Source organism: Macrobrachium rosenbergii, chromosome 2 (genome assembly GCF_040412425.1).
Source record: "Macrobrachium rosenbergii isolate ZJJX-2024 chromosome 2, ASM4041242v1, whole genome shotgun sequence".
Taxonomy (NCBI): domain Eukaryota; kingdom Metazoa; phylum Arthropoda; class Malacostraca; order Decapoda; family Palaemonidae; genus Macrobrachium; species Macrobrachium rosenbergii.
In genome coordinates this window covers 30,911,394-30,924,406 of record NC_089742.1, presented here as the reverse complement: position 1 = coordinate 30,924,406, position 13,013 = coordinate 30,911,394, and the positions used below count along the sequence as shown (strand labels likewise).

Sequence of the window (13,013 nt, the reverse complement as noted above, 5' to 3'; positions counted from 1 at the left end):
GCTAAAGAAAAAGTGGTTGTATTAACAAAAAGTTGTTTGAACGCATACCTGGTTTATCTGAGTAAAATTCTGTTATTAACTGAACAGAATTTTTCTGTATGGAAAAAAAATTATCTGTTTAGGAAATGTTTTAACTAATTTTATTGCCACCTGGTATGCATTTGATTATTTTCAATTTTTCCAAGTTACCATTATATTAGTGTTTGAACGGTTTATGTTAATATCTATAGTTCCTTTTACTCAAGAGATTTTGAGCCTCTAGAAGTGCCATAAATTGGAGACAAATGTGTAAAGCAACTTTAATTTATTTTTAACTTTGCTTCTGACTTAAAGCTGCTGGAGCACTTCTTTTGGAACCCAGAAAGAATCCTGAGTTTCCCCAGTATCCAGAGTAAGTACCTTGAGTGCCATTCAAGATTATTTTTTGATGAAATAGGTTCTGGAGTATATAGAGCTCATACTCTGTCAGACTTAGTACCTGTATGTTTTAAGAATGAAAACTTCCTCACTAATTTGACAGTCTCTTGTGGAGTCATGCTCTCTAAGTTTCATTTTACAGATGAATCTGGTATGTAATATATGAGGGGATTTGCTGAACAGATTTGTATGTATTTAATATTACATTGTATAACTTGACGACAATAATTCCCTGGCAACTTGAAATTATAACTCATACTTTAGTTCTTTCATTCTTCAGAAGAGGATATAATCAAAGTTATTCTTCAAGGAATGAGCCTGGCCCTTATCCAGGGCAGGAAAGGAATCCTTTCCCAAGAGAGGAACGAGATTCTTTTGCAAGAGATTTTAGAGATCCTTATGCAAGAGATTACCCGTTTAGAGATTCATACGCAAGAGATTTTAGAAATGATAGAAATCCGTATGGACGAAATGATGAAGATCCATATGGAAGAAATGATAGAGACCCATTTGCAAGAGTTCCTTATCCAAGAGACAGTTTTGAAATGGCAGACAGGCGAGGTATGTATGTATCTTATATAATGTGGAATAGAAATAGTGTTTCCATTTAAAAGTTATAACTTTATCCCATTACTAGATCCCTGTAAGAAAGGTCTGGGTCTTTAGGAAAGATCTTGTGTTCATAGTTTTCATTAGGTCGTACAGTCAATCCCTGCCTGCTCGTTGTTCTGGATTCACGGCTTCACCTATTCGCAGATTTTTCTGTGGAATGTACATCCACATTATTCGCGGAAAATTTGCCTATTCGCGGAATTTTTCATAGAGAAATATTTACTAGTTATTGTATTTTCATATTTTGCAAGTAAATACATTTTAATTTTTGTGACTAAATACATTTTTCATGATAAAACTATTAAAATAAGCAGGTATAAGCATTTTTAGAGGGGGGTTTTGGTGTTTGAACTATCAAAATAGGCAGTTCTAAGCCTTTTAGAGGGGTGTCAAGTATTTGCAGATTTTAGCTATTTGCAGGGGGTTGTGGTCCCTATCCCCTGGAATCCCCAGGGGTCGACTGTACATTTCTTTGCCTTGGTTCATAATGTTTATTTTGTTTTCTTATAATGGCCTTTTGGAGATCTAAGACTGTGAGAAGTTCATAAATTTTTATTTTATTATAATGACCTGTTGTAGATCCAAGACTTCCAAGGGTTCATAAAGTTTTACTTTATTACAATGACCACTTGGAGATCCAAGACTTCCAAGGGTTCATAAAGTTTTACTTTATTACAATGACCTTTTTGGAGATCTGAGACGTCCAGAGGCTTATAAAATTAAGTTTTACCATAATGACTTTTTGGAGATATAAGACTTCCAGAGGTGACATCCTTTCTTGTTAAATTTTGAGTTTTGAAATGTGACAGAGTAGGAGCAAAGTGTGAAAGATCTTCTCATGCATCTTTTATTATCACATGACGTAGCGTTTTGTTGTTTGAATGAAATTTCATGCCTTTTGACCTCCATCTGAAACACTTCCTCCTGCATTTTTGGCACTAAATATATTATCTGTAGTGCTGTACCATGCATGTAACTGACATCACTGGAGTTTAGTTTTATATACTCCTTTATGAGGTTATTTTTTCATGTACTTTGTAGTAATCTTTTGTTTAGAAACAGTTTTTTACTATGTGGGTTTAGTTTTTAGATGGTTTGTAGTAACCTTTTACATAGAAATGCACGTGAGAGGCATAGAGAAATCAGTATTATAGATAGTAATTATTGTTAATATTTTTGTGGTAATGTTATATTCACATCAGACTTTATTTGTTTACACATTTAAAATGGATTGTTTTGATGTTGCTTGTAGCCAGAAGGATCTTTTTTGCATTTTCTTTCATGTTTCTTGTTAGAAGTTATTGCAAGCAGTATTTTAAGCTTACATTAAACCATTTTTTGTGAGTTCTGAGTCATATAATTGTTAGCTTGCAGTAAATGTTAAATTGATTTGTTAAATTTCCTACTTTTTTGTGATTTTTGTCATTGCTGTGCAAAAAACTATACTGTACAGTAATATACTGAATAAAAAATTTCTAGTTTTTGTAGATGGTGAAATCCTCATCTCTGGTGAATTTATGTTTTGCTCTTGTTAGGAAAATGAAAGATATTTAGTCATGTCTTTTTAAGACAGTTTTGTTTTGAATACACAGGCTTCTCATTTTGTCATGCATTACAGGACCACGCAGCAGATCACCCAGTTATGCAGATCGTTATCGTGAGAGTGACAGGTCAGTACAGTAAGTCTGTTGCTATTACTTATTTAAATTCATTGTTATGCAGGATTTTTGTAAGCAGGTAGAAATAAAAAATCAGAGTCTCAAATGCACAACCTGCTCCTAGATTTTCCTAATAAGTTTACTGGCAGGGAAAAGTACAGTATAGTAAGATGTTAACCACAGTTGATGAGAGTGAGAAGGCCGAAGATGGGTGCTTCTCAACAGAACATGATTAAATCTAGCTGAGAGTGAGTGCTACTTGAAGTTGTTTATAAGTGAAGGCAGTGTCCTCATGGCTCCTTGCATTACTTTGTTTCTTCCTTTGTGGTAGTTGTTTATTTCAAGCATCCTCTGCCACTGCTTTTCATTGACCTTTTGGACACACCTCCACATCCCAATCCACTAGGACTTGAAGAAATTTCTCTGCTTTGGCTGCAACAGAAAGGTTTTCGATTAGGATGTGGGTCCTTCCCTTGCCTTTTGAAAGAACTTCTTGTTTCAATAAGTAATGATGGCAGTGGTCTGGCAGAGTTGGACTGTCTTCACCTCATTCGGTTGCCTAGAAGTCCTTCAGTACATTCTCCTTGGGACCCTTGCTGGCTGCTGAGCAAGTAGTGTGATTACCAGGTCCCAGACCAGGTACCCCTTGTCTCATGTGAGTACAGTACTGAGGCTGAGTATTTGTATATAGGGTTGAATGAGGAATGTGTGTTTATTCTGTTTCTTTTACCTGCCCTCCTCTCTGATTGATTCAAGCTGAGGCACAAGCTGGCTCTGAATGATTTTGAGGGTAAGTGGATTACAAGCGTCTGTTCTGCTAATGTAGAATGTTTTACATTCTGTCTCCCTTGCTTTAACAAGGGTGAAGAGGAGATGTGGTTGAGTTTTCCTCTAGCCTACTAGTATATAATAGATCAGGAAAACTGCTGGCCACTGGGACTTTTCTTAAGAGAAATTCCAAACTTTATTCTTTGGTGTTTTTCTTTTATTCATGAAGAGACTTTTTTTTTTTTTTCTCCTCGTAACCCCCCAGTCTCATGGTATTATGAAACGGACAGGGGTGGTGGGAACTTCCCCTCTGACATGTTGCTTGCAGCAGTTCATGGCATTCCTCGGGTTGGTACTAATCCTTACTTACATAAAGGCACTACAGTTGACCCCCGCCTATTCGTGGATTTTTGTGTGAAACCTATCTCCAAATTATTCGCGGAAAATTCGCCTATTCATGGATGTTTTCGTTGAGCAACGTTCACTTATTACTATATTTTCATGTTATTTTCGTGACTACATTTTTTATGATAAATAAATGATTTACTAATTTTCAGAAGTTAATATTAATGTAAACAGCAAAATATCAATAAAATGTATTTTTTTAATGCATATTTAAATATTTCTATCTATATAAGCGGGAGAGGGAGACTTAACATAAACTGGTTTTCTCCCCTCTGTCCCTCCCCCCGTGTAGGAGGGACCTCCTTATAGTGAACCCTTCTGGTGGCTACAGCTCCCTTAACTGGTTTTCTCACCTCATACAGCTACGTTACCCAGAAATGATATTGAAATATTAAAATATTAAAGTGATATTGAAATTATAGTAAGGGACACACCTACCGCCAAATTTCAAAGAATTACCGAACTTTAGTTATTGACAATTTTCTAAAAAAAAATTTTTAGATTGGTTTATTGACAGTTTTGTTCATCGCTTGTGTGACACTGTTAACCGCAAATTGTAAAAAAGACTTGTAAAAAACATTGTACGAATAATTCAGGATAGTATCAAGTAAGTTATACACTGTTTTGGATTGTTTTATTTGTAAATAAACATCTAGAAATGTTATTGCCAGAAGAAAAATGTTTAGATTGGTTCATGGACAATTTTGTTTGCTTTAATGGCACTGTAAATGACAAATTGTAAAAAAGTCGGTGAATGATCCTGGGTAGGATCAAGTTTGAGTTATACACTGTTTTGGACTGTTTTATGTATAAATAAACATATCTTGAAAAGTTAGTGTTAAAAAACATTTTGACTGGGTCATGGACAATTTTGTTCTTCACTTGTATGGCACTGTGAACAACAAATTGTAAAAAAAAAGCATGTAAAATAAGTGTGAAAAAAATTCATTCAAAAATAATTGTCACCCACCAAAATATCCCATTCTCTCTATGGGACGTGTCAGAGAAAACAGGTTATGATGATATTGGGATAACTTGCTCGATATGTCCAGATTCTCTCAGGATTTTTTAAAATCCACAAATTTTTTGTTGTTTTCTCAAAACTTACTTTTTTCAAAACTAAATGCTTATTTCTCCAAGAAGACAACTTTTAATTTTGCATATTAATTTTGGAAAGTGACATCATGTCTTTTTTAAACTGCAGAACAAATGAACTTAAGGTCGAATTTCTAAATTTCCCCACGAGAATTTTCATGATTAGTTGTAGAATAAGTGGTAAAAATTTGAAGCAAATCTCTTCAATCATAAGGTAGAAACAGTCGTTTACTTTATAATGGGACCTTATGGCATTGGTGCTCCCCTTAAAATGATTTTACTGTGAAGTGTTTTAGGATGATAGTTTAGATATATTTAGTATTTGAACTATTAAAATAGGCAATTACAAGGATTTTTAAAGGGTGTCTTTGGTGTTTGAACTATTAAAATAGGCAGTTATAAGGATTTTTAGAGGGTGTCTTTGGTGTTTGAACTATTAAAATAGGCAGTTATACTGTAAGCATTTTTAGAGGGGGTGTCAAGCATTCTTGGATTTTAGCTATCCGCGGGTGATTGTGGTCCCTATTCCCCGTGAATACTGGCAGGAGACAGTACCTCCCATTTAAAGAGTTAGACGCTTTATATGAAAGGCATATTTTTTTGTATCCCTATAAGAACAAATAAGTTGTTTAAAGAAATGTTCATTTTTCCTGGGTATACAAACCAAAGCCTTTCTTACAAGTTTTACTCATCTCACCCACCCTGCTGTGTTTTTTTTTTTCTCATTGTCTCCTGATGAAGATCACAGCCAGTCCAGTGCATGCACTGTAAGTTACTACATATATGAAAGACTTTGGTTTGTATACTTAAGAAAAATGCAAATTACTTTTAAAAAATTTATTTTAGCAACAAATTTCCTTGTACTTTGTGGTGTTTTGTTGGCCTTTTACTGATAACTGATTAGTATTATCATTGTCTTTCTGGATTAACACCCATCCTTTTACAGGTTGTCTGCTGATTGCTCATACGGCGCAATGGACAGTAGGAATTTCCAACTGGATGCTCCACTCAGAATTCCTTCCCCACCACCTGGAAGGTTATCTCCTCCACCAAAAAGGCCAGCACTGGAACTACCTCGAGAAAAAGCTGGTGGTAGTTTGGGTGGTGGACCAGCTGCTATTAATGTTGACGCTAGTTTGGCTGGTGGACCTGCAGCTGCCTTGCTTATGAAGTTGGTAAGCTGCAACACTCATTTATGCAAATTCCGTATTACCACTAAGACCTTATGTTTATAGTACATGAGACACAACATGCATGAAAGCAATAGAAGCAGCTCCTGTAACATCAGAAGAGGATTTTTGTACTGTTTATTTTATTGAAATAAAATTGTTATTTTAAATAGGTGACTATTAGATGGTTAGAAGAAATAAAACCTTACAAGTGTATTGTATAAAAATGGGATATGTTAATACTGTAGTAGGAACTTTGGTCCTCATGGTAGTATTAGGATCACGTAAGAAATGTATCATACATGAATGAACAAATTCCTATGTGCATTCATAGTTATTGTGGAGGGTACTACTGTATTTTATTGTTTAGATTGGTTTAACCCTAACAGTCTTGGCTAATATATGCTAATGCATACACCCATGACCAGGCTAAACTTAAGGATTGCCAATTTAAGAAAATAAACTCATCAATGGAAAGAGGAAGATATGCATATGCATGGTCATGGTGCAAGAAAAAAAAATTCTAAAAAAATTTCTGTACCTTCCACGGGAAGTTGAAAGTGAATATTTCCCCTAAGACAGTCATAAAAATGTGCTAATTTTACCAAGTTATAAGTTTTTTTTCTAATTTTTTTTTTTTTTTTTTTTTTGTCAAATCATAATTACAGCCTAGGCAATATCATAACATAAGAACTAAAATCAGGACAAATTCTGAGCATATTTATTGTAAAATATTTACAACGCATCCTTGGATGGGAAGTTGGGACAACATTCCCCTTTACCACCCCAAGCAAGACTGAATCTCTCCCAGCTCACTCTGACTCACGTACGGTGATCTGAAGAGTTTCCAATGGTGATAAATGGCACTTGGAACATTTTTCCTGCAAAATTCATTCAAACTGTATGGTGCCAAATCTTGAACGTATACAGTATGTATGTTACCCGGACTTTACCACAAAGCTATATGTAAACATATGTGTATGTTACCTGTCCACAAGGGGTTAATGCAGTCATACCTTGTGCATTCACGTTTCTGGATTCACTAATTCACGGATTTGTGAAATTTTCACTGGAACCTAACTAATTTGCATCCACGATTTTTTTTTACAGATCTGCAAAATTTGCGAAGTCCTCAAAAACCCTGATGAAGTGTTTGTTTAATTTTTGAAGTAATATATGTTTTCATGCTTTTAAGGGTAAAATCGGTAAGAAAAATTTTGTTAAGTTAAAATTCTACTGTTTTTTGGGGGAATGTTAAAGACACAAGAAATCAGTTAAGAAATGAAAAAACTTTACTTTCGTATGGAAATGTTCCTTTCTATGTAAAGTACTGTACTGTACCTTTATAAGTTGTGATACCCATTCACAAAGTTTATTCCCTTAGGAATGCTAATGGTTACATAATTATTAGAAAATTCTGTAGTTAATTTACTATGTATTTACTATAGTAAATAAATGCACATAAATTCAATACAAAAATCATAAATTTTCTGCTAATGTTCATAGCAAATGCATATTGTATTGGGTATAGGCGATGACGTAGGCTCCATGATGACACGCTTTCTTTGTTGCTGGTTGGCTTGTAGCACGGATGCTGTTTTTTTTATTAAATATTTTTAATGTGCATACATATATTTTTGTTTTCTCTCTCTCTTGCTCTATTTTTTGTAGTTAGCGCGCACATATTTTTACAACTTATTATTTCTCTGTATCTCTATGTAATTTTAAATTGATTGAAAACCTGTACCCTCTATGTACATGTTTTCTTTATTTTATTGAATTGTACCTTCATTATATGACTTCTGTGACATGAAGTTTATTTAGTTTACCTTCCTGATAATGACAAAGAAAACGTCAGTCATTAAGTTTACAGTCCCACATTTGTTACTTGGTTTTACCTTAGAAAATGCCAGCCAGTGAATTAGTATAGGGCTAGTGTGGTAAATACCCATTAGGTGATACTGTACTCTATTTTTCTGTCAACCATTTACTGTACAGTAAACCCCCCGTATTCGCAGGGGATGCGTAGAGCCTCGATGGCCAAGTCGGTAGAGCAGCAGCTTCGGACTTCTTAGAGGTCTGTGGCATGGGTTCAAATCCGCAGCCGACCAGTTAGAGAGGCGGACACTTTGCTATCTGTGTAGGCACCCCGGGATTATGTATGTAATCAACGGATAGGTTTGCTTAAGTGTAAATGGGTGCTACAGACTAATACACACACAAACAAAGCCACTCCAACATCTTCAAAAAACATAACAGACACCTCACGTCTCGACTGTTGACCTAACTGCGCAACGTCTCCTCGCTGCTGGGAGAAAGGGCGCTGGTGACTGTTACAATACATGTACATACGCTACCGGGGTCTAAGCGATGACAGGCAGGGCAGCTGATTGAGACTACAAAGTCTACCCCAAAGCCAAATCAAAGTCCTTCAAAAAGAATGCTTGTGCTAACCCCATACAAAAGAAAAAAAAACACGTTAAAAGAAGAAGAATTAATAAGGATGCACGCACTGTGTTTAATAGCGAAAATCTGCAAATACAGGTATTCCCCTACTTACGATGGGGTTAGGTTCCAAAAAACCCATCGTTTGTTGAAAAAATCGTAACTTGAATATGGCCTAGCCTACACTAGGGTAATCAGTACCATCTATACATATATGGTAGCCTAGTGTACACTTCACAGTATACTTTATACATATATGGTATAGTAATTATTAGTGTCGGCTAATTCTGCAGGTTCAATGCAGACTGACATGATAAGTCAGTATAAAGAGAAATTGAATAACAAACAAGGCCTGGCCTGCACTTTCGTATATCATATATGGTAGCCTAGCCTACATTATACTGTAGTCTATTTTCACATAACACCGCCGTATTATACAAACATCAAAATAACGAATGTGCATCTTTTCCATGGATCTTTTAAAAAGTTATGCTTTACTACACTGTATCCAATCGTAAATATTCTTATATTGCTTTTGCATTATAAATTCCGATCATAACGATCAAATGTTTTGGTTTCGGAATCGATCACACGGTCTTTATTTCGATGCATTTAACTCGGTTCAGAGGGCATTTCTTGCTTCTAGTTAGCGTAAATGAATCTCTAGATACTATTTATAAGGGACATATGTATTTTTCATTATACGAAGTGTTTTTATGTCGAAATATAACTTAAATATGTCTCGTTGTGAAATTATTTTAGCCATTTTTTCATTAGTAGACGACTTGGCGGCTGGCCGCTTGTTGTGTGTAAAAAAATCAAGATTTGTTTCGCTATTTTCTCTTGATTTCATCATCATACTACAAGCTTTTCGTATGTATCTTTATCTCGTGAAAACAGCAGTAATATGTGTTCTTTCATGTCCAGTAGTTTTGATTAAAATACTTTTCCAATTTTATTTCTTGGTTGAGTTTCATCCATGTTGCCAATGTACGATAATTTATAGTCATTAGCAGCTTGAACATTCTTTTCTCAGCGCCAGCTACAACTGCAGCTTAAATTTACTGCAGCAGTATATTTCCTTGCCGATCTTTTCTCCAAAGCGGATAGGGTAGTGTAAAACATATCAGTACTTAACGCCATTTTTAACATAACTACGATAATTGTTTAACCGCACGATGGTTGAAATACAAGCAAAACAGTTGTTATCCGATTCGTTATTAGCAAAACAACAGAGTCTCGTTCGGTTGTTTATGGCTGCGATTTTTCGCAAGAGTATAAGGTTATTAACAATGCTTTTATTATTCTCTTACTTTTTAACTAGAAGATGGAATAAAGATGGAGAAAAAGAAGTTGGTCTATTGTAAGTTGGTCTCTCTTGCTGCCTGATTCTACGGGCAATTGTAGGTACGGCTGTTGCCTGTCCACTGAAATTTAAAAATATTTTCTAAATATTGTCGCATCGTATTAATTGCTAACTCCATCGTAAACTCGAATTATCATAAGAAGAATTATCGCTGCTCGTGCACTGCCTGTATTTACAAACGCACAAATTGCAAACGAACACTGACCTATTTTAACTTCCGACAACGAGCAAGTGAGGTCAGCTCATTGAATTAATGTACCTATTCCAGCCTCTCGGCCAACGTATCGCATACAATCGTATGCTGCCTGATTATGCGTTGTTGCCTCGCGCCAGTCGCCTCGCTTAAATTTAAAAATACGATTATTTTCAAAATATTGTCGTATCGATATTAATTGCTAATCCCATCGTAAAGTCGAATTATCGTAACTCGAGCACTACCTGTACTTAAAACCCTTCTAAAAATGCTTAGAACTGCCTGTTTTGATAGTTTAAACACAAAAAAAAAACTCTCTAGAAATGCTTATACCTGAGTATGTTAATAGTTTTATCACAAAAAGTGCATATAGTCATGAAAATGATATGAAAGCAGTAATTAGTGAATATTGTATTTCTCAGTGAAGAATATCGCGAATGGGCGAATTTTCCGCGAATAATGGGTAGATACGTTCCACAGAGAAATCCGCGAATATTGAGACAACAAATACAGGGCGGTTTTCTGTATTTCTTTTTTTAAGGATAATATTAAGCTAACTTTAAATGAAATTAACCCTTAAACGCCTACTGGACGTATCATACGTCGACTAAAATTGTCTGTTGGGTGCCAAGTGGACGTACCATACGTCGACTACAAAAAATTTCAACCTTCGGGTCAACTTTGACTCGACCGAAATGGTGGAAAACGCAATTGTAAGCTAAAACTCTTACATTCTAGTAATATTCAATCATGTACCTTCATTTTGCAACAAATTGGAAGTCTCTAGCACAATATTTCGATTTATGGTGAATTTTAAAAAAACTTTTTTCTTACGCCGCTTAACTCGCCGAAAAATTTCAGAAATTCTTTCGCTCATTTTGTCGTAATTTTGCACTGTTCTATATTAGCCGTTATAAAGTTTTATATATGAAAATGTGCGCAATTTCATGTACAATACAACAGAAAATAACTCATGGTTGTAGCTTTATCAGTTTTGAAATATTTTCATATAAATCACGATAACTGCCAAAATTTCAACCTTCGTCAACTTTGACTCGACCAAATTGTCAAAAAACGCAATTGTAAACTAAAAACACTTACATTCTAGTAATATTCAATCATTTACCTTCATTTTGCAACCAATTGAAGTCTCTAGCACAATATTTCGATTTATGGTGAATTTTGAAAAATCTTTTCCCTTACGTCCGCCTCCAGAAATTCTTTAAATCACGTTGTCGTAATGTTTGCACTGTTTTATATTAGTCGTTACATAAAGTTTTATATATGGAAATGTGCGCAATTTCATGTAGAATACAATGAAAATAACTCATGGTTGTAGCTTTTATCAGTTTTGAAATATTTTCATATAAAATCACAATAACTGCAAAATTTCAAGCTTCCGGTCAACTTTAACTCGACCGAAATGGTAAAAACGCAATTATAAGCTAAAACTCTTACATTCTAGTAATATTCAATCATGTACCTTCATTTTGCAACAAACTGGAAGTCTCTAGCACAATATTTCGATTTATGGTGAATTTCTGAAAAAAACTTTTTCTTACGCCTTGTGGCGGTAACTCAGCCGAACATCTCAGAAATTCTTTCGTCATGTTGTCGTAATGTTTGCATCGTTTTACATTAGTCGTTGCATAAACTTTTATATATGAAAATGTGCGCAATTTCATGTAGAATACAACAGAAGATAGCTCATGGGTGTAGCTTTATCAGTTTTGAAATATTTTCACATAAATCACGATAACTGCCAAAATTTCAACCTTCAGTCAACTTTAACTCGACCGAAATGGTAAAAACGCAATTGTAAGCTAAAACTCTTACATTCTAGCAATATTCAATGTTTACCTTCATTTTGCGTAAATTGAAGTCTCTAGCACAATATTTCGATTTATGGGTGAATTTTGAAAAAACATTTTCCTTACATCTGCGCTGTAACTCGGCTAACATCTCAGAAATTCTTTCGCCTCGTTAGTCGTAATATTTGCACCGTTTTATATTAGTCGTTACATAAAGTTTTATATATGAAAAAATGTGCGCAATTTCATGTACAATACAACAGAAAATAACTCATGGTTGTATCTTTTATCAGTTTTGAAATATTTTCATATAAAATCACGATAAATAGAAAAAATTCGACTTTCGGTCCTTTAACTCGACCGAAATGGTCGAAAACTGCAATTGTAAGCTAAAACACTTACAGTCTAGTAATATTCAATCAATTAGCTTCATTTTTTCAACAAACGGGAAGTCTCTAGCTCAATATTTTTGATTTATGGTGAATTTTTGAAAAAAAACATTTTTTTACGTCCCACAGCGTTTAATTCATGCATCATTTTGTGATAATATTTCTCTGTGTTGCTTTGATCGTTTTACAATTTGTTATATACCAAAATCATCGCATTTAGTGTACAATACAAGTAAAAAAAATTAACTCATTAGCTTTAACCGTTGTGCTTAGCGCGATTTTGTATACAATTATATAAGAGTTTTTTTTGGCTGTTATATATTCCAATATTTATATATGATAATGATATTTTTTCATTTCTGATGGTTGCATACTAAACTCAGGCAATGACAAAAAAAGGAGCCAAAATGAACTCTAATCTTAAAAACTAAGCGTGCTGTGATTTTTTGAAAAAACTTTTTTCCGCTTCGGCACTAACTCACCGAACGCCGCCGGCATACGGGAGACGTTTTTGTAAATAGAGGCTCGGCGTTTAAGGGTTAAAATGCTTTGGGAGCATGATTTGGGTTGTTTAGGGTTTAAACTAGAAAAAAGCATTTATTAGCATTTTTAGTGACTCGCCAAACATTTGCAATTCCTCCTGATCCAGGACAGGTTCTGGAACCTAACCCCGCGAATGTTTGAG

The 13,013-nt window shown here is 34.7% G+C and overlaps 1 protein-coding gene across 2 annotated transcripts in view; it reads left to right on the top strand.

Moving 5' to 3' along the window:
* Positions 1-13,013, top strand: part of LOC136844619 (uncharacterized) — a 47,527-nt gene that overhangs the window by 25,356 nt on the left and 9,158 nt on the right. Inside the window, exons 8-11 of one of the 2 annotated variants that reach the window (XM_067113905.1) lie at positions 334-391; positions 698-978; positions 2,648-2,699; positions 5,902-6,130. In XM_067113905.1, the coding sequence (XP_066970006.1) occupies positions 334-391; positions 698-978; positions 2,648-2,699; positions 5,902-6,130 (620 nt within the window). The remainder of the gene's footprint in view (positions 1-333; positions 392-697; positions 979-2,647; positions 2,700-5,901; positions 6,131-13,013) is intronic. The other variant, XM_067113908.1, reaches the window with a different exon arrangement.